The sequence below is a fragment of the Microcaecilia unicolor genome, chromosome 3 (genome assembly GCF_901765095.1).
Source record: "Microcaecilia unicolor chromosome 3, aMicUni1.1, whole genome shotgun sequence".
NCBI classification, from domain to species: Eukaryota; Metazoa; Chordata; class Amphibia; order Gymnophiona; family Siphonopidae; genus Microcaecilia; species Microcaecilia unicolor.
Window position 1 is genome coordinate 437,133,677 of NC_044033.1, and position 26,971 is coordinate 437,160,647.

A 26,971-nucleotide genomic window follows, 5' to 3' on the forward strand; every position below is an offset into this window, starting at 1 on the left:
CTTGTGATTTGAGGGGGAATTCGTACTTCCCAAAAGGGATTTTGATGTCAGGTATGTATCCATTTGTGTTAGGTACTCAGAGAAGCTCGGTTTTACTTGGATTCAGGCAGAGTTTGTTGTGTTTAGCCCATTCTTGAATTGATGTTAGGTAATCAGTTTTTTCAAGGCTGCTGGTAAGTCAAGTTCAATGGGTATGAGTAGCTGCACATCATCCGCGTAGATGTAGAACTGAGTGTCCATTGACTGAATCAACTCAGCTAGTGGCTTGAGGTAGATATTGAACAGAATAGGTGACATTATCAATCCTTGTGGTACCCCGCAGGTCAGTGTCCATGGTGGTGTTGAGTTGCTGTCAAACATCATGGATTGTTGCCTGTCTGATAGGATCTGAACCAGGCAAGTATTGTTCCATTGATACCTGTTTCTGTCAGTCGTGCTAGCAAGATGATATAATCCACAGTGTCAAAAGCTGCTGAGAAATCTAGCAGCACTAACATCGAGGCGAATCCCTTCTCTCGGTTTCTGTGAAGATCATCTAGCAGGGATACGAGGACCATTTCTGTTCTATAACCAAGTCTGAATCCAGATTGACATGGATCTAGCCAGTTTCTCTTTTCTAGCCAATCATTAAGTTGAACACTGTTTGTTCTTTGAGTTTCCCTAGAAACAGGATGTTGGATACTGGCCTGTAACTTTCAAGTTTGTCCTGGTCAAGGTTGTTTTTCTTCAGCAGAGGGCGAGCCACTGCCCTTTTTACTGCTGTTGGTAGTTGCCCATTAGAAAGAGAGGTGTTCACAATTTTTGTGGCGCCTTCTATAAGGCCCACACTTGCCTGCTGCTCTATCTTTGATGGGCAGGGATTGAGGGAGCAGGTGGTTGGTCGAAGGTCTCTTAGTATTTTGTCAACTCTGTCATTAGGTTAAAAGTGTCCCATCTGTCTCTGTTAGGAGGTGGTGAGTTTGTGCACCCCTGGTTAACTGGTTGGGGACTGGGTGGGCTTTGCCTGTAAATCCTGGCAGAGACTTTTAATTTTGTTCTCCGAGGACAAGCAGGCTGCTTGTTCTCACTGATGGGTGACGTCCACGGCAGCCCCTCCAATCGGAAACTTCACTAGCAAAGTCCTTTGCTAGCCCTCGCGCGCCCGCACGCACCGCGCATGCGCGGCCGTCTTCCCGCCCGAAACCGGCTCGAGCCGGCCAGTCTTCTTTTGTCCGCACTCGGTACGGTCGTGTTTTCGCCGTGTCGAGCCCCGGAAAGTCGACCTCGCGCGTCCAATTTGTTTTGAACGTGTTTTTTTCCTTCGGGAAAGCTTTGTCCTAGTCGGGAAGTGCTCCGGAAACCCCTCGCCGGGTTTCGTGTAAATCCTCCCCGTACTTCTAGCTTTTTTGCCCCGGTAAGTTTTCTTTCGTCGTCGGGGTAGGCCTCTTTTCGGCCTCGGTCGAGATTTTTTTCTCCCTCTAAATTTTGGTGCTCCAAATTTCGCCATTTCGGCTTTTGATTTCGCCGGCGTGATTTTTCCGCCCATGACATCGAAGCCTTCCAGCGGCTTCAAGAAGTGCACCCAGTGCGCCCGGGTTATCTCGCTCACTGATCGACACTCGTCGTGTCTTCAGTGTCTGGGGGCCGAGCACCGCCCTCAGAACTGTAGTCTGTGTTCCCTGCTTCAAAGGCGGACTCAGGTAGCGAGACTAGCCCAGTGGAACGTGTTGTTCTCGGGCTCTTCGTCGGCATCGGCACCGGGACCTTCGAGTGCATCGACGTCGTCAGCGTCCAGACCATCTTCCTCGGCCGCCCCTGCATCGAGTGCATCGAGGCATCGGGCCTCTGCATCGGCGCCGAGACATCGGATAGCTGCATCGACGTCGGTGGTACCAGGACCTCGTCTGCTGATGTCGTCGGACGGTGGTGCATCGGGTGGAGTGCAGGTGAGGGCTGTCCATTCCCCTGCTGGTGGCGGTGAGCCCTCGGGTGGGTCTCCTCCTACCCCGAGGGCTCCTGCGGTACAGCCCCCCCGAGATCGACCTTCTTCAGTCTCGGCCCCGAGGAAGCGACGGATGGATTCGACGTCCTCCTCGTCGGTGCCGGGGAGCTCCGGTGACATGCTTCAGAAGAAATCGAAGAAGCATCGACACCGGTCTCCTCCCCGTGTCGGCACCGAGAGCTCTGGGTCGCCGAGGGATTCGGCACCCAGCAGGCATCGGCACCGAGAGGACCGCTCACCCTCTGTTCAGGAGGTGTCGATGCGCTCCGCTCTGGACAGCCCGGAACAGCCTCCACGCCCGGAACAGGTTCTGACGTCGACGCCTGCATCGACCTCTCAGCCTTTCTCCGCAGCCACTCTAAACGAGAGCCTCCGGGCCGTTCTCCCAGAGATTCTGGGAGAGCTGTTGCGCCCTACCCCTCCGGTACCGGCGGTGCTTGCGCCTCCGGTACCGTCGAGCGTGGCGCCGGCTGGCCCATCGCCCAGGTTGAGGTCCCCGACGTCGGTACCGCGTGCGGTGCCGACCGCGGCCACCTCCCAGGAAGGCTCCCCGACTACGTCGGCGGAGGGAGCTTCGCCGATGCGGGCCAGGGAGTCTACCTCTCGACGCCCCCATCGTGGACGTGGCTCCACAGAGTCGAGCAGGGCGAGGTTGCAGACACAGGTCCGTGAACTTGTGTCTGACACCGAGGGTGAGGCCTCGTGGGAGGAAGAGGAAGATCCCAGATATTTCTCTGACGAGGAGTCTGAGGGTCTTCCGTCTGATCCCACTCCCTCTCCTGAGAGACAGCTTTCTCCTCCCGAGAGTCTGTCTTTTGCCTCCTTTGTCCGGGAGATGTCTACGGCCATCCCCTTCCCGGTGGTTGTGGAGGACGAGCCCAGGGCTGAAATGTTTGAGCTCCTGGACTATCCTTCTCCACCTAAGGAAGCGTCCACTGTTCCCTTGCACCATGTCCTGAAAAAGACATTGCTTGCGAACTGGACCAAGCCATTAAGTAATCCCCACATCCCCAAGAAGATTGAGTCCCAGTACCGGATCCATGGGGACCCAGAGCTGATGCGCACGCAGTTGCCTCATGATTCTGGAGTTGTGGATCTGGCCCTAAAGAAGGCTAAGAGTTCTAGGGAACATGCTTCGGCGCCCCCGGGCAAAGACGCTAGAACCTTAGACTCCTTTGGGAGGAAGGCCTACCATTCCTCTATGCTCGTGTCCAAGATCCAGTCTTACCAGCTCTACACGAGCATCCACATGCGGAACAATGTGCGGCAGTTGGCGGGCTTGGTTGATGCTCTTCCCCCCGAGCAAGCCAAGCCTTTTCAGGAGGTGGTCAGGCAGCTGAAGGCGTGCAGAAAATTCCTGGCCAGAGGAGTTTATGACACTTTTGATGTTGCGTCCAGGGCCGCTGCTCAAGGTGTGGTGATGCGCAGGCTCTCATGGCTGCGTGCCGCCGACATGGAGAATAGACTCCAGCAGCGGATTGCGGACTCGCCTTGCCGTGCGGACAACATTTTTGGCGAAAAAGTCGAACAGGTGGTAGAGTCTCTCCACCAGCGGGACACCGCATTCGACAAGTTCGCCCGCCGGCAGCCTTCAGCTTCTACCTCTACAGGTAGACGATTTTTCGGGGGAAGGAAGGCTGTTCCCTATACTTCTGGCAAGCGTAGGTACAATCCTCCTTCCCGACAGCCTGTGGCCCAGGCTAAGCCCCAGCGCGCTCGCTCTCGTCAGCAGCGTGCGCCTCAGCAAGGCCCCGCGGCTCCCCAGCAAAAGCAAGGGGCGAGCTTTTGACTGGCTCCAGCAGAGCATAGCCGACATCCAAGTGTCCGTGCTGGGCGACCTGCCAGTCGGGGGGAGGTTGAAAGCTTTTCACCAAAGGTGGCCTCTCATAACCTCCGATCAGTGGGTTCTGCAAATAGTCCGGCAGGGATACACCCTCAATTTGGCCTCAAAACCTCCAAATTGTCCACCGGGAGCTCAATCTTACAGCTTCCAGCACAAGAAGGTACTTGCAGAGGAACTCTCCGCCCTTCTCAGCGCCAATGCGGTCGAGCCCGTGCCATCCGGGCAAGAAGGGCTGGGATTCTATTCCAGGTACTTCCTTGTGGAAAAGAAAACAGGGGGGATGCGTCCCATCCTAGACCTAAGGGCCCTGAACAAATATCTCGTAAAAGAAAAGTTCAGGATGCTTTCCCTGGGCACCCTTCTCCCCATGATTCAGCAAAACGATTGGCTATGCTCTCTGGACTTGAAGGATGCCTACACACACATCCCGATACTGCCAGCTCACAGACAGTATCTGCGATTTCAGCTGGGCACACGCCACTTCCAGTACTGTGTGCTACCCTTTGGGCTCGCCTCTGCGCCCAGGGTGTTCACAAAGTGCCTAGCTGTGGTAGCAGCGGCGCTTCGCAGGCTGGGGGTGCACGTGTTCCCATATCTCGACGATTGGCTGGTGAAGAACACATCCGAGGCAGGAGCCCTGCAGTCCATGCAGATGACTATTCGCCTCCTGGAGCTACTGGGGTTTGTGATAAATTACCCAAAGTCCCATCTTCTCCCAGTGCAGAAACTCGAATTCATCGGAGCCCTGCTGGATTCTCGGACGGCTCGCGCCTATCTCCCAGAGGCGAGAGCCAACAACTTGTTGTCCCTCGTCTCGCGGGTGCGAGCGTCCCAGCAGATCACAGCTCGGCAGATGTTGAGATTGCTGGGCCACATGGCCTCCACAGTTCATGTGACTCCCATGGCCCGCCTTCACATGAGATCTGCTCAATGGACCCTAGCCTCCCAGTGGTATCAGGCCGCTGGGGGTCTAGAGGACGTGATCCACCTGTCCACGAGTTTTCTCGAATCCCTGTATTGGTGGACGATTTGCTCCAATTTGACTCTGGGACGTCCCTTCCAAATTCCTCAGCCACAAAAAGTGCTGACCACGGATGCGTCCCTCCTGGGATGGGGAGCTCATGTCGATGGGCTTCACACCCAAGGAAGGTGGTCCCTCCAAGAAAGCGATCTACAGATCAATCTTCTGGAGTTGCGAGCGATCTGGAACGCTCTGAAGGCTTTCAGAGATCGGCTGTCCCACCAAATTATCCAAATTCAGACAGACAATCAGGTTGCCATGTACTATGTCAACAAGCAGGGGGGCACCGGATCTCGCCCCCTGTGTCAGGAAGCCGTCAGCATGTGGCTCTGGGCTCGCCGTCAAGGCATGGTGCTCCAAGCCACATATCTGGCAGGCGTAAACAACAGTCTGGCCGACAGGTTGAGCAGGATTATGCAACCTCACGAGTGGTCGCTCAATTCCCGTATGATGCGGCAGATCTTCCAGGCGTGGGGCACCCCCCTGGTGGATCTCTTCGCATCTCAAGTGAACCACAAGGTCCCTCAGTTCTGTTCCAGGCTTCAGGCCCACGGCAGACTGGCGTCGGATGCCTTCCTCCTGGATTGGGGGGAAGGTCTGCTGTATGCTTATCCTCCCATACCTCTGGTGGGGAAGACTTTGTTGAAACTCAAGCAAGACCGAGGCACCATGATTCTGATTGCTCCCTTTTGGCCGCGTCAGATCTGGTTCCCTCTTCTTCTGGAGTTATCCTCCGAAGAACCGTGGAGATTGGAGTGTTTTCCGACCCTCATCACGCAGGACGAAGGGGCTCTTCTGCATCCCAACCTCCGGTCCCTGGCTCTCACGGCCTGGATGTTGAGGGCGTAGACTTTGCCTCTTTGGGTCTGCCAGAGGGTGTCTCCCGCATCTTGCTTGCTTCCAGGAAAGACTCCACTAAGAGAAGTTACTTCTTTAATTGGAGGAGGTTTGCCGTCTGGTGTGACAGCAAGGCCCTAGATCCTCGCTCTTGTCCTACACAGACCCTGCTTGAATACCTTCTGCACTTGTCTGAGTCTGGTCTGAAGACCAACTCCGTAAGGGTTCACCTTAGTGCAATCAGTGCATACCATTACCAAGTGGAAGGTAAGCCGATCTCAGGACAGCCTTTAGTTGTTCGCTTCATGAGAGGTTTGCTTTTGTCAAAGCCCCCTGTCAAGCCTCCTACAGTGTCATGGGATCTCAATGTCGTTCTCACCCAGCTGATGAAACCTCCTTTCGAGCCACTGAATTCCTGCCATCCGAAGTACTTGACCTGGAAGGTCATTTTCTTGGTGGCAGTTACCTCGGCTCGTAGAGTCAGTGAGCTTCAGGCCCTGGTAGCCCAGGCCCCTTACACCAAATTTCATCACAACAGAGTAGTCCTCCGCACTCACCCTAAGTTTCTGCCAAAGGTTGTGTCGGAGTTCCATCTGAACCAGTCAATTGTCTTGCCAACATTCTTTCCCCGTCCTCATTCCTGCCCTGCTGAACGTCAGCTGCACACATTGGACTGCAAGAGAGCATTGGCCTTCTATCTGGAGCGGACACAGCCCCACAGACAGTCCGCCCAATTGTTTGTTTCTTTTGATCCCAACAAGAGGGGAGTGGCTGTAGGGAAACGCACCATATCCAATTGGCTAGCAGATTGCATTTCCTTCACTTACGCCCAGGCTGGGCTGGCTCTTGAGGGTCATGTCACGGCTCATAATGTTAGAGCCATGGCTGCGTCGGTAGCCCACTTGAAGTCAGCCACCATGGAGGAAATTTGCAAAGCTGCGACGTGGTCATCTGTCCACACATTCACATCTCATTACTGCCTGCAGCAGGATACCCGACGTGATAGTCGGTTCGGGCAGTCAGTTCTTCAGAACCTGTTTGGGCTTTAGGATCCAACTCCACCCCCCGAGGGCCCTGTTTGTTCTGTTCCAGGCTACACTCTCAGTTAGTTGGTAAATTTTTTAGGTCAATCTCAGTTATGTCCTCGCCGTTGCGAGGCCCAATTGACCAATGTTGTTGTTTTGAGTGAGCCTGGGGGCTAGGGATACCCCATCAGTGAGAACAAGCAGCCTGCTTGTCCTCGGAGAAAGCGAATGCTACATACCTGTAGAAGGTATTCTCCGAGGACAGCAGGCTGATTGTTCTCACAAACCCGCCCGCCTCCCCTTTGGAGTTGTGTCTTCCCTTGAAGTGTATTGTCTTGCTACATACTGGACTGGCCGGCTCGAGCCGGTTTCGGGCGGGAAGACGGCCGCGCATGCGCGCGAGGGCTAGCAAAGGACTTTGCTAGTGAAGTTTCCGATTGGAGGGGCTGCCGTGGACGTCACCCATCAGTGAGAACAATCAGCCTGCTGTCCTCGGAGAATACCTTCTACAGGTATATAGCATTCGCTTTGGCAAAGTATGCAGCAAAATCATTGCAGTTCAGTTTAGACTGGGCAGGCTGGTTCTGTTGTGGCAGTTGCAATAGGCAGTTTACTATACTGAACAGCTGGTTGGTTGAATTGGCAGCCTGTGCAATGCATTGAGAGAAATACTGTTTTTTGGTTGCTGTTAAGGCTTGACTGTGTTTTTGCCATGTGCTTCCTGCAGTTTAGCCCGTCTTCATCCAGGCGAGATTTGCGCCATCTCATTTCTAGTTTTCATCCTTCGCTTTTAGGGATCCGAAGTTCTGGAGAAAACCAAGGTGAGCATTTGTGAGTGGGGCATAAGACCTTTTTTAGTGGTGCTGTTTTCCCTAAGGTCTTGGCTAAGTGTGTATTCCAGATGTCAGCTTGTTCTGGTACTGTTGTCTTTTCATCGACATGTGGATATTGCAAGGCCTCTAGGAAGTTCTCAGCGGTCAGGTTTTTTTTTGTCTCTGATCTCCATCCAAACTCTGGGAGGTGCCATTTGTTTCAGGTGGTCACTTAGGGAGAATTTAATTAGAAAAAAATCTGACCATGATAGCAGTGTTATTTCAGTACTGTTATCCCAGAATTCTGGGATATCCACCCCTTTGTAGAACACCAGGTCTAGTAAGTGACCCTTTTCGTGGGTTGGAGAATTGATCAACTGTGTAAATCCTAGTGCTGTCATCGTGTCCAGAAAGGCAGCTGTGGTAGAATCTGGGGTTTCAATGTGTAGATTGAAGTCTCCCATGATCACCAGCCTAGGGTAATTCAGGGTCACTTGAGTAATCAGGTCTAGGATTGGTTTCTCCTCTTCAAGTTGGATTAAAAGAGATTCTGATTCATTCAGCTGTTGGATGTATATACTGTGCAGTTTGATTGTGTCCCGGATGAAGACTGCTACCCCTCCACCCTGTCTTTCCGGTCTTGGTTGGCTGATGTTAGATGTTGGGCCTAGGTCAGCCAGTGGTAAACTCCCACTTTCCTCTAGCCAGGTTTCATTTATTCCTAGGATGTCAAGATGCTGTTTATTTATGGCATTATGGATCACCAAGGATTTATTTGCAGCTGATCTGGCATTCACCAGTCCTGTAGTTCCCAATGGTAGTCTGGGGGTGCTGGGAGTAGCTTTGGTGTGGCATTGAGGTGATCTTTTAAGTACGGTTATATAGATGTTTGACCTCTTGCACATTTGCCTTCTCTTTGGTTGGTGGGGATTATGGTTTCTTCTCCCATACACCACTGGGATACTTGCATAGTCTTTGGGACCAATGTTTTCTGCTTTTTACTGTTGAAGGTAGCTTCTAGTTAGGGAGTCGCATACTGTGAGGACTTGTAATCCTGCATATCCTCAGAGAAAACCAAATTAATTAGCTGTTGCAGGTGATATGTGAGGACAGCAGCTTAAGACCTCACATAGTCATCTACATGCCCAAGGAGTTGTATTCTACTTAAGCTGAATAAATAGATTGAGTTGGACTTGTGTGATATCAGCAGGTGAGAAGTGGCATGCACTCATGGTAGAGTGACTCAATATTTTCTAATAAATACTAAGTTGGAGTAGTTTTCCTGTATTTGTTCCATTGGCGACATCAACCATGCCCTGAGGACTTATATCTTGCTGTCCATGGAGAACCCCCATGTAAGTACATGTAACTAATTTTGTTTATTTTAACAACTGTATTTACTTTTATCTACCAACCCAACACATGATATTATTCTGTGTTGCCACTGTACCACTAGATCAATATTTAGTAGAACAGAAGTTTAGGTTTAAAAATGGTTTGTACTGCATTTTTTCTATAATCTTATAAAGACAGTGTTAGGATTAACTTTGTCTCATGTTATAATGATCCTTTATTATACAAGGCTGGAATTTAGTTTTTTAGTTTACTTAGGACCCTGTTTACTAAGCCATGTTATAGGTGCTTTAGTGTCTTTAATGCTCGTTAACCATATACACGCCTGTGATATCCCTATAGGTGCCTACACAGCACACGCGCTAACTGTAGCGTGTTAAAAACGCTAACGTACCTTAGTAAACAGGCCCTTAAAATTAGGGCTGCACTTTTAACATGTTAACATGATTAAAACATATTTATTAACGTAGTTGCATAGTTTCTTAATATTGTGTTGTGCTTAGAATAGTGTTTCTTGTGTTATCTTTTCTGTACAAGACTTATTCTTGGAGTTAGTATAATGCTTTAAAAAATATTAGTGTCAGCAAAAAAAGACCTGCATGATCAGTTTAATCTGGCACTCTGCACAGGTTCTACTTCATCAAAATTAAATACTGGTATAAAACAAATTACATTATTTTGGGGTGTAATTGGGGAATGGGATTTTTAGTATAAATTGTGGAAAAACACGAAACAGTTCAATACAAAGACAGTGGGAAGTTGACAATGGCTTTCCAAGAACAACCAGTGATACTTCAAAGATTCAGAAAAGCAATGTTTATTGGTGGTTAAAGACTAGACACATCACTGTGTTTCTGCAAAGAATGCCGTCTTCTGGAGTCTGAGCTTAATCTGAAGTTTAAAACCATCCAATGGGTCAAAAGAGGTATGGAGTGCAAAATCCAATAGTTCAAAAGAGGTCAAAATGAATGTGGTCTTGAGAAAGATCTTTGAGGGTATCTTGCTGACAAACAGCGCGGTAGTACTTTCTAGTGACAGTTTGGTATTAGAGAGTGTACTGTCTGAAGAGTGATTATGTTCCCTTTTTTTATAGATCAAATGGCCAAGTGCTAACAAGAATGGACATGTCACCCCAAAAATATTATAAAAATAGGTTGTGTATTTATTTACATAGCACCAAGAACAAAATGAAAAGGCAACGGTAATGACAAAGAAGATGTTATCATAAAAATAGCTTGGAGTAAATACACATGAAACCTAAGGCAGGCTTCTAATTCAGCCAGCTACCCTAGCAAAATAGAGCATTCACACAGCAATTACATGGCAACTATACAACCTAGTTGTTGATGAAGTCAGACGTCCAGCAGGTGGAATGTTCTTCAGATGGACCAGTCAGGCAACAGAGCAGGGGTTACATTTGAGGTCAGATGGAATGCAAATAGCCATTTGCCTCAGATATGAGCTTCTTTTATGCATTAATTCCAGGCTGCAGCTGAGTCAGTGATGTGATTCCTGGCCTTGTTGTCAATGCACAACAACATTGTCTGTCTCAAATGTTGTAACTTAAGGATCAAGCAAAAAAAACAGCACAGAGGGCCTTTAAAAACAAAAGGGAACACAGTTTTTTCATGTAAAAAAATTTTTTATGGTAAACTTGAAGAAAGACCCAACACGGGCCGTGTTTCGGTGCCGCCGCACCTGCGTCAGGGGTCTCCAAATGAAGTATAATGCAAAGCTTATACACAACAACAGCATAGGTCGTAGTAGAATGACCTATGCTGTTGTTGTGTGTAAGCTTTGTATTATACTTCATTTGGAGACCCCTGACGCAGGTGCGGCGGCACCGAAACACGGCCCGTGTCGGGTCTTTCTTCAAGCAAAGTTTACCATAAAAACTTTTTTTTACATGAAAAAACTGTTCCCTTTTGTTTTTAAAGGCCCTTTGTGCTGTTTTTTTTTTTGCTTGGTTTGTTTTTGTACTTAGTTCCCTCTGTTACATTATAGTAACTTAAGGATCAACAATATTGTCCCACATTGAAGGGGCACTTTAACCCTGAAGTATCACCCCAGTAAACAATGTGCATTTTTTGGGGTGAGAACAAGCTTCAAAGTCTGCAACAAGTTTGTGAATTCCCCTAGTGGTGATGTAATGTGATAGTTATTCTGCTTGTCCACCAGCTGCTTTGGTAATGTTTTGCAGTGTCCTTGCTGACTGCACGCTAGTCTGAGGACTAACAAGCAGCAGGCCTTAGCAATGAAACATGAAGTTAGCCAGAGTCTGTATTTTAATGTCAGGTTAGTAATGCTGGATAGTGTCATGTATTATAATCTATATTCTCAGACGACAAGCAGGCTTCTATATTCTCACAAGTGGGTGACGCCGATCCATGTCACCCGGTCTAGCATTTTGCCACAGCTAAAAGAGTGCTTTGTGAAGCACAAGCTGCTCTTCATCGCACATGCACGAGTGCCTTCCCACCCATTATGCAAATGCGGTCTTCTCCGTTCTACTTTTTCCACATTTTTTTGAACCTTTTATCCTTCCTTTATTTTTCTTATTAGTGTTTTGCCTGGGTTTTAAGTTTTATTTTATTTGTTTTCTGTCATTATCAGGCTACTTTCAGGCCCTGACTTTGGCTGAGTCTTTCCCTTTTCTTTTTTCCATGCCTTGCCCTTTTTTAGACACCATCGAGTTGTTTAATTTAGCTGATGCCGCCGTCGCCACTTGTGACCCCATTCTCAACTGCCACGCAAGCCGGCACTCCCTTGACATCAGTGGAGGAAGCTTCACCAGAGTTCAGGTGGGAGTCGACCTCAACGCGACCCTCAAGGACATGGTTCCTCGGCACCAAGGCCGATTTGGTCTCGACTCTCCCATAGGGAGATACTGTCCAACACCAAGGAGGAACTCTTATGGGATAGAATCCCAGATACCTTTCCTCAGATGAGTCTTATGGTATTCTCTCTGAACCCTCCACCTAAAAATAGGTCTCCGCCAGAGATCCTTTCATTTCTATCTTTTGTAAAGGACTACTACTGCTAATAATTTCTATAATGCTACTAGACATATGCAGCGGTGTACACATCATATGTAGGTACTTTCTCTGGCCCCAGAGGGGTCACAGTCTGTTTTTGTACCTGGTACAATGGAGGATTAAGTGACTTACCCAAGTACACAAGGAGCTGCAGTAGGAATCGAACCCATGTCACCAGGCTCAAAGCCCATTACACACTGAGGCCATTCCATTTCCTTTGGAAGTGGAGGATGAGCCCAGGGCCAAGATGCTCGAGGTCCTGGACTATACATCTCCTCCTAAGGAGGTTGTAACTGCACATCTCCATCTGGTACTCTTCAAAGTCCTCGTGAGGAACTGGGAGTCCTCTCTGTCAGTCGCTGTTATGCCCAAGAAGGTTGACACCCAGTATCGGATACACAGTGCATCTGGTTTTGATAGGCCTCAGATGCCTCACAGTTCCTTGGTGGTGGGATCCACTCTCAAAAGAGCCAGGAAATCCAGGGACTGTGCCTCGGCACGCCCAGGCAGAGAATCTAGAACCCTGAATTCTTTTGGGAGGAAGATGTACCAGGCTTCAGTGCTCATCTCTGTATACAATCTTACCAGCTGTTCACGAGCATCTACTTGCGAAAATCTGTGCGAGAGCTGTGGGACTTGGTGGATGCACTCCCTCCGGAGCATGGAAAAACAGAGCAGATCAGTAGAAGATAAACATAAATTTATTAAATGAAAACCAAATGTTCAAATCAGCCCGACACAAGCCGTGTTTCGCCCAGCAGGGCTGCGTCTGGGTGTCAGGTTCTCAGGTTCAGAGCCCGCGGGGCGGTGCTTTGGAGCAAACGTGAGCCTTTGGGCTGCTGCCGAGGAGCGACAGCAGCAGGCAAAACCCACCAACCAACACTGGGCAAGCGCACCGGCAGGGACTGCAGGCACTGCCCAGCGAGCCGGAACACATGGACTGGAATCCCCCGGACTGCAGGTCACTGGACTGGAACCCCCCGGACTGGAGGACACCGGACTGGAACCCCCCGGACTGGAGGACACCGGACCGGAGCACACTGCACTGGTCCGTACAGCTTCACCTGCACTTAGCCACTGCCCCCCAAGGGTTGAGCCCCCTGGGTTCGAGTGGCCGGCAGGACTTACCGGATACCGGATGACACAGGGACCAGGACTAGAACAAGCTGGAAACAGCAGTACTCCTAAATCCTAAACTGTCATAAGTGCTCCCAAGCCCTAACCAACAGAAGAACTCCAAACAGAAACCAACAAAAGTGTTCCTAACAATAAACCAACAAAAGGACTTCCTAAGCCCTATACTAACAGAAGTGCTACCAATAGCACCACTAGGAAAAGCAGGGGAGCCACAGGAAAAGAGCAGGGAACCTAAACACACAAACTAGCACAGGTGCTCCTAAGCACCAAGCACAACAGCTCTACAACCCTAAACTAACTACGATGCTCCTAAGCACCAAACTACCAGCAGAGCTCCTAGCACTAAAAGGGAAGACAGGGGAGCCACAAGGGAAAAAACAGGGAAGCTAAACACAGAAGTCAGAAGTGCTTCTAAAGCACCAAACACAGAGCTTCCAAAGCCCCAAACACAGAGGTGCTTCTAAAGCACCAAACCCAGAAGTGCTTCTAAAGCACCAAACCCAGAAGTGCTTCTAAAGCACCAAACACAGAAGTGCTACTAAATCACCAATCACAGAAGTGCTTCCAAAGCACCAAAAGGGGGAAAGCAGGGGAGCCACAAGGGAAAAGCAGGGAAGCTAACACAGATCAAAAGTGCACACTGCACTACCACTAACCTGGACCTAAAGCAAACGACTAAGCAAATGTTGCAAAGGCCCTGAAGGGAAGAACACCACTTCTTATCAAGGCCCTGCTTGATGATGTCACCACTACCAGATACAGGCAGGCAGCATACTGAAACAGAGCTAGAGCTAACTCAGGCTTAACCCCCACAGCTGCAGTATAGCAGAGCAATTAGAGCCACGCTGGAAGCAACCAGCACACAGAGGCAGCTAGCTCAGTTAACACATACAGCTGCAGTATAGTAAAGCAATTACAGTCATGCTGCTTGAAGCAGCCAGCACAAGCCAGCTAAGAAGCTGACCACCAGAAATAAGGTAAGTTTGAGAGGGGTTCTGACCATAATCATGACACAGGGGCTACAAGACAAATAACATAACATTTAAAAACCTATATATATAATAACCTATATAATAACTGAAAAATATAAAAATGTATATGAATACATATACTATTGAAACAAGAAACAAAATATTAATAAACACATATATAAAATTATATGATAGATAATAATCAAAAATATTTTGGCAGAAAATACATATATATATAAATGTATAAATGTAAAAAAGTTATTGCACGAAGAGGCTCCATACTATAAATATAAATATCCCACATTCAAAGAAGTTTATTTTGCAATTAATAAATAATGAAATAATAACAAATAGAAAATATAAATATTATAATATAACTCCTCTATTTGTACCAGATAAATGTATCAACTCAAAATAAAATTATCAAATGGCTTTCATTAAAACAAGAGCATCAATTTGAAATAAAAAATGAAAATGTTTACTTGAAAAAACATAAATTACATAAACAATCACAACAATAATATGTAAATAAATTGAGATGAAAACCAGATGAGACACCCACCTACACAGTGATCCTTTATTGTCAAGGTTTAGTAGATATATGTATTGATGAAAAGCAACTGAAAAATACAAATAGCAATCAAAAACCAAATAAAGAGCATTATGTAATGTGAAAAAATAAAAATGTAATAAGAATAAATTGAAAATAAACTCACATATACAGGAGACTGATAGCATAAATCTTCTAAAATATATGGTAAAAAAACACAAACAATCATAAAAAGTGGTGACCTAAATCAAAAATATTAATAGGAGTTAAGAATGAAAATAAAAATAACAATACAAAATAAAAATTAAATGAATGCTGCAGAAAATAGTAAAAATAATTTAAAAAACCGATAATATATAGAACAAATGAATGAATAATCAAATTAGCAAGTTATTGGATGGCGTTCTAAAAAATATATATGTAGTAGTCAACAATGTTATTGATTCTCAAACATTTACTACCGTATATAATTTAAATTCTATATATAATGGTGGTGCTTTGTCTAAATAACTGTGGATAGAGCCTATTTGACAGAAATGTTCGTTATATGTCAATCACTGGCTAGACCAAGTGCTCTATAGTGATTGTTTTGGCTAAGTGCTATTTTCGGTATTAGAGTGTTTATCTTCATAAACTTATCACTGTGACGAAGTAAACCTTTGGCCATAAACCTGAATTTCAACATAAAAAAAGAAAAGATCAATGATAAAAGAACAAACTGACTTACGTGAGACCCATCAAACACCCTCACAACTCTGTAAAGGCTGAAAAAAACCACCGCTGTGACCGACTAGGGGAGTTAAATACGGAAGTTGAAGGTCAAAGGGCAAGATGAATTTTGTATTTTTAAACCGCATTACTGAGAGAATTTGTAGATATAAATTAAAATAAAAAAAAAATCTAATATGAAAAAAATATTGAAAAAAATACAGAAAAACTGTGAAGTCTAAATGGAAATCAATGACGTCAGTGATACCTCTAACCAATCGCATCTGAAAAAAGTAAAAAATAAATAAATAAAAACGGGGCGAAATGACTAAAAACAAATTCCTTCTACGTTTACTTTAAAAAACCTATAGAAAGTCTGTGGATTAGAATACAATTGGGAAAAGAATATCTAATTTTTTAATAAATAATTTGAAGTGCTGAAATGTGTGGTAAATTTTAGATGCCAATCAGTGACGTCAGTAGTGCAACCAAACCAATCAAAATTAAAACAAAAAATAATAAAAATATTAAAGATTAAAAATAAAAAAAGTAGTGAAAAATGGTGCGAAATGCCTAAATTACCTCCATGGCTGATGAATATGAAGATCTATGTATGATACAAGTTGAATAATCCTAAATAATTATTCTCTAGAATTAATAATTATTAAAAATAAAATCATAAATTTTAAAAAAGTTTTTAAAAAAGTAATAATGATTGATGGAAAACCTTGTACATGAATTGACTAATGAAAAAAATGGAAAAATAAAATATAATAAAAATAAATACAAAAATTAAAAAAGAAATTAATTCATTAATAATGTTATTAACCTGTCCATGACGTGACAAAAATGATTTAAAATATGAAAAATAATAATTACAACAAATAATATATAGTGAATGATTGTGATTACTTAAAAAAATATTAAAACTATGAGTATGCGAAAAAAATGAAATGAATTTTTTTATAAAATGAATTTAAAAAATTGTTTTTAGAATATAATATATATATATATACTTTTCCTCAGATGAGTCTTATGATTCCCTCTGAACCCTCTCCCCTCCACCTAAAAAGAGAAGGTCTCCGCCAGAGATCCTTTCATTTCCATCTTTTGTAAAGGACTACTACTGCTAATCATTTCTATAATGGTACTAGACCTATGCAGCATAATACACATCATATGCAGGTACTTTCTGTGTCCCCAGAGGGGTCACAGTCTAAGTTTTTGTACCTGGTGCAATGGAGGATTAAGTGACTTACCCAAGTTCACAAGGAGCTGCGGTGGGAATCAAACCCATGTCACCAGGCTCAAAGCCCATTACACACTGAGGCCATTCCATTTCCTTTGGAAGTGGAGGATGAGCCCAGGGCCAAGATGCTCGAGGTCCTGGACTATACATCTCCTTCTAAGGAGGCTGTGACTGCACCTCTCCATGAGGTACTCTATGAAGTCCTTGTCAGGAACTGGGAGTCCTCTCTGTCAGTCGCTGTTATGCCCAAGAAGGTTGACACCCAGTATCGGATACACGGTGCATCTGGTTTTGATAGGCCTCAGATGCCTCACAGTTCCTTGGTGGTGGGATCCACTCTCAAAAGAGCCAGGAAATCCAAGGACTGTGCCTCGGCACGCCCAGGCAGAGAAGCTAGAACTCTGAATTCTTTTGGGAGGAAGATGTACCAGGCTCAGTGCTCATCACTGTATACAATCCTACCAGCTCTTCACGAGCATCTACTTGCGAAACTCTGTGCGACAGCTATGGGACTTGGTGGATGCACTCCCTCCGGAGCAGACTGAACTATTTCACCAGTTGGTCAAGCAGCAGAAGTCATGTCGAAAGTTCTTGGCCAGGGGCACTTACGACATTTTTGATGTGGCATCCAGGATCTCTGCTCTAAGTAATGCTATTCATAGACTCTCATGGCTGCGTGTTTCTGACTTGGAACACTGTTCAGCAGTGGTTAGCAGATGCTTCTTGCCGGGGGGATAACGTTTTTGGAGAGAAGGTTGAGGAGGTTGCTGACCAAATCAAGAAGCATACTGATACAATCTCTTCTCTCTCCCATCAGGCACCTTCTGCATTCACGTCCTCAGCTAGGAGGGTTTTTGCCAGGCCAAGGAGCAGTCCATACTACTATTCTAGGTGTAGGTACACTCCTTTGGCTCACCAGCCTTCTCTGGCTCAGCCCCAGCATGCTTGTTCATGTCACACAGTGTGCACCTATGACCCCAGGCAAAGCAAGAGACGCGCTTTTGACTGGCTCCAACAAAGCATAGCTGCAGTATAAGTGTCCGTCCCGGACGACTTGCCAGTCGGGGGGAGGCTAAAATATTTTCACCAAAGGTGGCCTCTTATAACCTTTGACTGGTGGGTTTTTCAAATAGTCTGTCTCAGGTACGCCCTCAATTGGCATCTCAAACCTCCAGATTGCCAACAGAGAGCTCATTCATTTTTTTTTTTACATTTGTACCCCGCGCTTTCCCACTCATGGCAGGCTCAATGCGGCTTACATATACAGGTACTTATTTGTACCTGGGGCAATGGAGGGTTAAGTGACTTGCCCAGAGTCACAAGGAGCTGCCTGTGCCTGAAGTGGGAATCGAACTCAGTTCCCCAGGACCAGAGTCCACCACCCTGGCAGCACAGGCAGGTACTTGCAGAGGAACTCGCTGCCCTTCTAAAGGCCCATGCATTTGAACTCGTTCCACCAGGGGAAGAAGGGCAGGAATTCTATTCCAGGTATTTCCTTGTGCAAAAGAAGACAGGGGGGATGAGTCCCATCCTAGTCCTAAGGGCCCTGAACAAATTTCTAGTCCGAGAAAAGTTCAGGATGGTTTCCCCAGGCACCCTTCTCCCAATGATTCAGAAAAACAATTGGCTATGCTCTCAGGACATAAAGGATGCATATTCTCGCATCCTGATACTTCCAGCCCACTGGAAGTATCTCTGATTTTGGCTGGGAACACATCACTTTTAGTACCACGTGTTGCCTTTTGGTCTTATGTCAGCTCCTAGGGTCTTCTCCAAGTGTCTAGTGGTAGTTGCAGCATTGCTATGCAGGCTGGGAGTCCATGTGTTCCTGTATCTCGACGATTGGCTGGTAAAGAGCACCTCAGAGGACGGTACTTGAGAATCCATGCGGATGACTATTCGGGTGCTAGAGCTACTAGGGTTCGTTGTAAACTACCCCAGGTCCCATCTTCACCCTGTCCAGCAATTGGACAGTGGCCAATCAAGGTCACAAATACCTGGCAAGATCCTGAAAAGTTCAATAACATTTTATGCTGCTTATCCTAGAAAAAAGCAGTGGATATAAATATCATGAAATAACAATTGAATATCACTAAAACAACTTTAAAAATTATTGTAGCTGGTAAGAGAAACTACAGTTGTGAATGCTGTATTTTGTGCTCATTTTTCTACACAGTTCTATACAATACAGATGGCCAAATTTCAGTGAAGATATCCTGTTTCTTGATGGGTTCATCTTAACTGTTTTGTAATGTGCCTTGGAAAGCCTGGTGTTGTAAAGATGGAATATACTGAAATTAAATGGAAATAAAATTAAACTCTCCTTTCATTGGAGTACATGGAATCACATCTACTACTACTACTATTACTTATCATTTCTATAGCGCTACTAGATGTACATCTGCATCTGTTTTGTAGAAGTTTACATTTTAGATGCACAAATGGATTATTCTGTTTTGAACATGTTTCAGGGTCAAGTGGTTTTATAAGTCTCAATAAAAATAAATCATTTCATGCAGATCTCTTAAGTTTAAACATAACTAAATGGTCTGTAAGCCTCTAATTTAGTCCATTGGTTTTCTTATATTTTGTTCTTATGATGACTTATACTGTTTCAAAACTGAAAACTCTTATCTCTATCTGGTTGATAATGAAAGGAGATCATTTTGAACACTATCCACCCTAAAAAGTTATTTTGTGGCTGTACATGATGAACTTTGATATTGCATATATGTGTGTGTTCTCCGAGGACAAGCAGGCTGTATTATCCTCAGAAGTGGGTTGATGTCCGCGTTGGCCCGGGAACCGGCATTTGCTATAGCAAATAGAAAAAACTTTGCCAGAGCCTTCTGGCGCATGTGCAGCGCACACCGCGCATGCGCGTAATCCAGTTTTCTTTTTTCCGCAACGAGGTGCAGCAGACTTATTCCTGTGCTTCTTGAAGTACCCGGGAAAAGAGCCTTCTTTTTCACTATACTCGACTTTTAGTCGCATGTTTTTTCATTTATTTCATTATTTTCTTTTCTTTTCTTTTTTTTTTAATGGTCTCCTTTATTTTATTTTATTTTATTTTTTTTTTATTTCCTTTTTGTTCCCTAGTTTAAGTTTCCTTTCTTTTTCGACATGGCCGGGTTTCTATCCTTTTTTGTGCCCTTTTTTACTTAGGCACAATTGAGTCCTTTGATTTCGCCAGTGCTGTTTTTTCTTCCATGTCATCGAAGACACCCAGCGGCTTCAAATGTTGTACTTGGTTCAACCGCACCACCTCATTCTTGGTGTATTCAATGCTATGGGCCCGACCATAGCCCAGCTCATTGTGTCCTATGGCATCGTATGAAGAAAAGGACCCAACTAGCTCAAGAAACCCAACTCGAGAAACTTTTTGAGGCTCGATCCGGGCCTTTGGCATCAGTACTGAGGTCAGCGGCATCGACATTGAGGGATGCATCGACATCAGGAGCAGAGGAACACATGGCTGCTGAGAGGCCAAGACATGCTGGGAACAGTGAGGCATCGAGTGGGTCTCCACCTATCTCGAGGCCTTCTGCTGTGCAGGCCCCTCAGTCCCGACCCTGAGGCGACGTAAGGATTCAACGTCATCCTCGTCGGCACTGAGGAACCTCGGTGACGGACATTAAGCAAAGGTTAAGAAGCACCGTCACCGTTCTGCCTCAGCTCACGATGCCAGGAGCTCTGGGGCGTCAAAGGATTTGGCACCTAAGAAACGTCAGTGCCAGGAGGACCGCCCCCCCTCCATACAGGAGGTGCCGATGTGTCGGCCTCTTAGCAGTCCAGTTCCTGCTCCTGAGCCTCAACCGATTCTGCCAGTGACTGCTCCACCAGTTCCCAACCTTCTCCGGTGGCGGCTCTCGATGAGCGCATCCGGGCCCTGCTTCCAGAGCTTCTGGAAGGACTGCTGCGTCAGTCTGCTTTGGCATTGGGGGTGCTTGCGCCTTCTGTATCATCTGCTCCCAGGCCTTTAACTGCGGTGAGGTCCCTGTCCTCGGTGCTGCTTGCCACCCAGGTCGACTCCCCATCGACGCTGGTGGAAGAAGCTTCAGCGCAGTCCATGTGGGTGTCGACTTCTCAACATAGCCATCGAGGATATCGATCCTCAGCGTTGAGGCAGGCTCAGTCTCGGAGCTCCCTTAGGAAAGTACTTTCCTATACTGAGGAGGAGCGCTCGTGGGAGTCAGAGGAAGATCCCAGGTACTTTTTCTCCGATGAGTCTTTTGGGATACCCTCTGAACCTTCCCCTCCACCTGAAAGGAGACTGTCTCCTCCCGAGAGCCTCTCTTTTTCATCGTTTGTGCGGGAAATAGCTGAGGCAGTTCCATTCCCTGCAGAAGTGGAGGATGAGCCCTGGGCTGAGATTTTCAAGGTCCTGGTCTATACCTTTCCACATAAGGAGGCAGTGATGGCTCTTTTGCATAAGGTACTCCAGGATGTCCTTATGCGAAACTGGTCGTTCCCTCTGTCTGCCCCCGTGATCTCCAAGAAGACTGATTTCCAGTATCGGATCCTCAGTGAACCTGGATTGATGAGGTCTCAGTTACCCCACAACTCCGTGGTGGTGGACTCCGCCCTCAAGAGAGCCAAGAGTACTAGAAACTGTGCCTCGGCGCCCCCAGGCAGAGAAGCTAGAACCTTGGATTCTTTTAAGAGAGAGACGTATCGGGCCACTATGCCCACTGCCCATATCCAATCCTACCATCTCTTCATGTGCGCTCACTTGTGGAACTCGGTGAGGCATCTGTCTACCTTGGTTGATGCCCTCCCTTTGGAGCAGGCCAAGCTTTTTCGCCAGGTAGTCGGGCAGCAGAAGGCGTGTTGTAAATTCCTGGCCAAGGGCACTTTTGATGTGGCATCCAGAATCTCTGCTCAAGGTTTAGCGATGCGCAGACTCTCATGGCTGCGTGTCTCTGACCTAGACCATTCAGTCCAGCAGAGGATGGCGGATGTACTTTGCCGGGGGCATAGCCTTTTCGGAAAGAAGGTGGAAGATCTGGTCGACCAGATCAAAAAGCACAATGATGCTATGGCTTCTCTAACCCACCGGGTGCCTTCTGCTACAACCTCCTCAACCAGGAGGTTTTTGGGGGGGACACAGAGTGCTCCCTATTCCTATGCTAGGCGAAGGTATACTCTGGCGTCCTGACAACCTATTCGGGCTCAGCCCCAGCACGCTCGTTCTGTGCCTAAGGCCCCTGCTGCTTCCCAACAAAAGCAAGGGATGGGATTTTGACTGGCTCCAACAAAGCATAACCACAGCAAAAGTGGCAGGCTGGGAGTGCATGTGTTTCCTTATCACCTGAATAGTGATCTGCATGGACTCCTGAGCACCATCCTCTGAGGTGCTCTTCAGCAGCGAATCGTCGAGATAAGGGAACACATGCACTCCCAGCCTGCGTAGGGACGCTGCGACTACTGCTAGACACTTTGTAAACACTCTGGGCGCAGACGCAAGGCCAAAGGGCAGTACACAGTACTGAAAGTGCTATGTTACCAGCCAAAATCGAAGATACTTCCTGTGAACTGGAAGTATCAAGATATATGTGTAAGCATCCTTGAAGTCCAGAGAGCATAGCCAATCATTTTCCTGAATCATGGGAAGAAGTGTGCCCAGGGAAAATATCCTGAACTTTTCTCGGACTATGAATTTGTTCAGGGTCCTTAGGTCTAGGATGGGACGCATTCCCCCAGTCCTCTTTTGCACAAGGAAGTACCTGGAATAGAATCCCAGTCCTTCTTCCCGTGGTGGGCCTGTTTTATTCTGTTCCAGGCTGCAGTCTCTTTCAGATTGTATATAGTTTCAGGTTAATCTGTGTAATGTCCTCGCCGTTGCGAGGTCCAGTTGACCAGTATTTGTTGTTTTCGGTGAGCCTGTATGCTAGGGATTCCCCACTTGTGAGAAGATAGAAGCCTGCTTGTCCTCGGAGAAAACAAATATACTTACCTGTAGCAGGTATTCTCCAACGAGTGGGAAGACACTCATGCATGCAAGGTGGAGCACTCCACGAAGCTCTCTTTGTTACTATAGCAGAAGCCGGACCGGGCGACACAGATCGATGTCATCTACTTGTGTGAATGTGAAGCCTGCTGTCATTGGAGAATACCTGCTACAAGTAACTATCTTCATTTTATAAAATGAGGCGCTTTGACCTTTTTATAATAAATAAGTAAAAATATATATTTAAAATAGTAAGAGTTTGTTATACAGAGGTTTTTTATGTAGGGCTGTTCTGTGAGTGTGTATCTCTTGGTGATTAATTGATAAGAATAACCCATAGATAAGACGACTTTCGTTTATTAATGGGATTTTGAGGTCAAACTTTCTTGCCTTACAGACTATTATAAATGGTAATTTTTTTTAATGGCGACATTAGATACATGTATATGTGCATTAGAAAACTGAAAAACTATTAGAGATACTTTGATCTCTTAATGAACCAGGAATTTTTATGCTACAATAGAGGAGTGTGGTAGCCGTGTTAGTCCACTCTTAAGGTTATCAATAGAAATCAAACAAAATAAAACATGGAAAAGAAAATAAGATGATACCTTTTTTTATTGGACATAACTTAATACATTTCTTGATTAGCTTTCGAAGGTTGCCCTTCTTCGTCAGATCGGAAATAAGCAAATGTGCTAGCTGACAGTGTATATAAGTGAAAACATTCAAGCATTACTGTGACAGTCTGACAGGGTGGGAGGATGGGGGTGGGTCGGAGGTATGCATGGGGACATCAAAGCATATCATTGATATTCTAACAGGATGGGTGTGGATAGGTGAGGGGTGGGGTGATCAACAGAGACATACAGTTCCTAGCCCATTATAAACCAAAAGCTGTATGTCTCTGTTGATCACCCCACCCCTCACCTATCCACACCCATCCTGTTAGAATATCAATGATATGCTTTGATGTCCCCATGCATACCTCCGACCCACCCCCATCCTCCCACCCTGTCAGACTGTCACAGTAATGCTTGAATGTTTTCACTTATATACACTGTCAGCTAGCACATTTGCTTATTTCCGATCTGACGAAGAAGGGCAACCTTCGAAAGCTAATCAAGAAATGTATTAAGTTATGTCCAATAAAAAAGGTATCATCTTATTTTCTTTTCCATGTTTTATTTTGTTTGATTTCTATTGATATGCTACAATAAAAATTGGTATTTTCTCTTCAGTTTAAAATAGCTAGCTGCTTGATGTTTTTATGCCATTTTTTCTTCTCTCTGTTCTCAGTTGAGAAACAACTTAAGACATCACTTTCTTGGCTCCCCCAACATCAAATCTGGCTATGATGCTGTGACGTGGCTAGCAACGCAGATGGCGATAAGTTACACAGTTGCGCCATTTGTGCTCCTCTCAGTGAAACCTTCTTTAAGATTTTACAGGTAAGTGTATATCCCATTCATATTTTTACAAAGTACATCTCCATATTTTCTCAATGTGTGGCAAGTCAGTTAAAATAGATTTAAGCTAGTCTTTGTGATATACATTAATTCTTTATTTAACGAGAAAGGAGTTGTTTGACACTTGCCTAGTTGTCTTCTGTGGTTCTTTTTGGGTGCAATCTAGTTTGAATTATCTGAAGCAGATGGTCATCTGGTGACCTATGCCACAATATTCTATTAAAAAATAGAAAAGCATTGTGGTTATTGTGTGTTCATTTGGTTATGTGGAAATGAGGGACATTTTCCTGAACTAACCTAATACATCTGTGACTAACTTTGTTGTCTAAGTAACATTAGGGAGAGGAAGGGTTTACCAGTGAATTGGCCTATATCTGACAGTGGTGACAGTGCCAATATCCAAGACTAGTCCACTCCTCTGTGCACCTACTATATGCTACCTAAAATACACAAACCTGGGAACCCTGGCAGACCAATTGTATTTGGTATTGGTACGTGCATCTGCTTAGTTTTGGGTTTTTAATTTCCCCTGATATGTGCAAATGACCCACTCAGACACTTAGAAAAATCAGATAAAATACTTAGCTTTATTGCATACTGGATATTGGTTTCCTGTGTATGGGGATCAGCGATGCTCCGATGCATCACCTTTGCTGCTAATATCCTGGGGGGGAGGGGGAGTTTGGCTGACAGAGAGTGTGTGTGTGTGAAAGAGACAGTTTTGCAGGTTTGCTCTGTATGGGGATCAGCGATGCTCCGATGCCTCACCTTTGGTACTAATATGCTGTGGGGGGGGGGGGGGGGGGGGGGGGGAGAGAGAGAGAGACGTTTCAAAAGTATTGGGGGTGCTAAGCCCAGTGGAAATAACCCCTCCCTGGCTCCTATGGGTACATCCTTTCTAACATGCTGCTTCACATGTGCATTTTTAAACAATCTGGGCATGAATGTGTATATTAGCTCTGTGGCTGGTTGCACTTAATATACGTGTGTATTTTAACTCTTATGCTAGTATTCTATAAAAGAAAGTAAGCGCCTATTCTTTTTAGAATAGGGTCCAGATAGGCTCTTTATCGAATTGCCCTCCATGTATACAGCTTCAATATAGTCATCATTTCTCCTGAATGTGTGCTGGTATTTTAAGCAGCGAATTGTTGATTGCCATGTTAATCCACCAAGTTGCAGGCGATACATTTTAAAAAATATATATTTTTATTGAGCGTGTCTTGGCACATAAATATACACTGCAGATATTCAGTGGGAGATAACTGGTTACCTCACGCCATAGGAGCCAACTTTTCAAAATTATTGGGGGTGCTAAGCCCAATGGAAATGACCCCTCCCTGAACACATACAAGGAATTTTTCTCAATATTGGGGGTGCTCAAGCACCCACAGCACCCACAGAGTTGGCTCCAATGTCAGCGATGCTCCGATGCCTCACCTTTGCTACTAATATGCTGTGGGGGGGGGGGGGGGGGATTTTGGCTGACAGAGAAGAGTGTGTGTGTGTGTGTGTGTGTGAAAGAGAGAGGTTTGCAGGTTTGCTCTGTATGGGGATCAGCGATGCTCCGATGCCTCACCTTTGCTGCTAATATGCTGTGGGGTGGGGGGGGGAGTTTGGCTGACAGAGTGTGTGTGTGTGTACTTCAACGTCAATTCCACCTTTTCCCATCAGGTTCCTCATACTAACTGTGTGTGCGTGTTTTCCTTTTTGCTGGGTTACCTGTTTTCGCCGGTCTTCCTATTTCAATCAGCTGTTAATGTCGTCCTCACTGCCAATCGGCTGCCGCTCTTCGTTTTTCCTGTCCGCCGTTCAGCTGTCACTGTCCTCGTGAGCAACGTCTCTGCCTTAGATGAACGTTCGATGAAGCTGCCTGGGCCCGCACTGCTGTTGCTTGGGCTCTCTGGATGATGTCATCCGAGGCTTCAGTCCCAGGCACAGCCAATCAGAATGGAGGCACGGACCCAGGCAGCTTCATGGAAAATTCTTTTTTTTTTTTTTTATTGCATTTATTGTTTTATACAAGACAACTTGCATTGGTAACACGAAAGAAAAAATCATTAAATGTTGGATAAAAATCCCAACCAGTAAAGAAAGAAAAACATAATACATATATTCTTCTTAGACCACAATATAGTGGAGGGGGAGGGGAAGATAGGAATTGAGGAGATATCCAAATAATATACATTTTAAGGTAAATAGGCCTGTCCAGAAGTTCCATCTTTTCTATATCTTAATCAGTTATTCCTTCATTAACAATTTACCATCTAGTTAGTTATTCGTTTTGCATTCAAAAAATTTTGTAATTGATCAGGATCGAAAAAGACATATGTTTCCTAGATATTTAACACAACACTTACAAGGATAAGCAAGCAAAAATTTAGCTCCAATACTTTTAACTTCTTCTCTAAAAGTCAGGAATTTTTTCCTCCTATCCTGTGTTGTTTTTACCACATCTGGAAATATCCATATCTTTTGACCACAAAAAAGCTTAGTTGAATTTTTAAAATATAATCTCATTAGAGCATTCAAGTCCTGTTCAAATATGAAGGACACAATTAGTTCTTCTTAATTCAATCTCCGACAAAGATTCCTCCAATAAAGCAGACAAATCTTGTATCCCATCAGAAGGTAAATTTGGTAGATTCTCTATCATATTTGTTGTTTTCGAAGTCGGTAAATAATAAACTTTATTTAAAGGGGGAATTGCCTCCTGAGGGTATCTACCGTATTTTTCGGACTATAAGACGCACTTTTTTCCCCCAAAATTTGGGAGGAAAATGGGGGGTGCGTCTTATAGTCCGAAGGTAGCGGTTTTTGACCTCCGTTTTGTACTTACAGGATTCCGTGTTCCCTGGTGGTCTAGTGACGTCGGGGCAGGAAAGAGCCCCCTCTTTCCTGCCCATCGCGCTGCTCTCCCTGCTTCTCAATGGTTTCCAGCGGTCTCGGCGATATTCAAAATGGCCGCAGAGATTCTCGGCGGCCATTTTGAATCTCGCCGAGACCGTCGGAAACCATTGAGAAGCAGGG

The 26,971-nt window shown here is 45.6% G+C and overlaps 1 protein-coding gene across 2 annotated transcripts in view; it reads left to right on the top strand.

Moving 5' to 3' along the window:
• Window positions 1-26,971, top strand: part of MBOAT2 (membrane bound O-acyltransferase domain containing 2) — a 343,260-nt gene that overhangs the window by 298,605 nt on the left and 17,684 nt on the right. For both annotated transcript variants that reach the window (XM_030198898.1, XM_030198899.1), the window contains exon 12: window positions 23,772-23,923. In XM_030198898.1, the coding sequence (XP_030054758.1) occupies window positions 23,772-23,923 (152 nt within the window). The remainder of the gene's footprint in view (window positions 1-23,771; window positions 23,924-26,971) is intronic.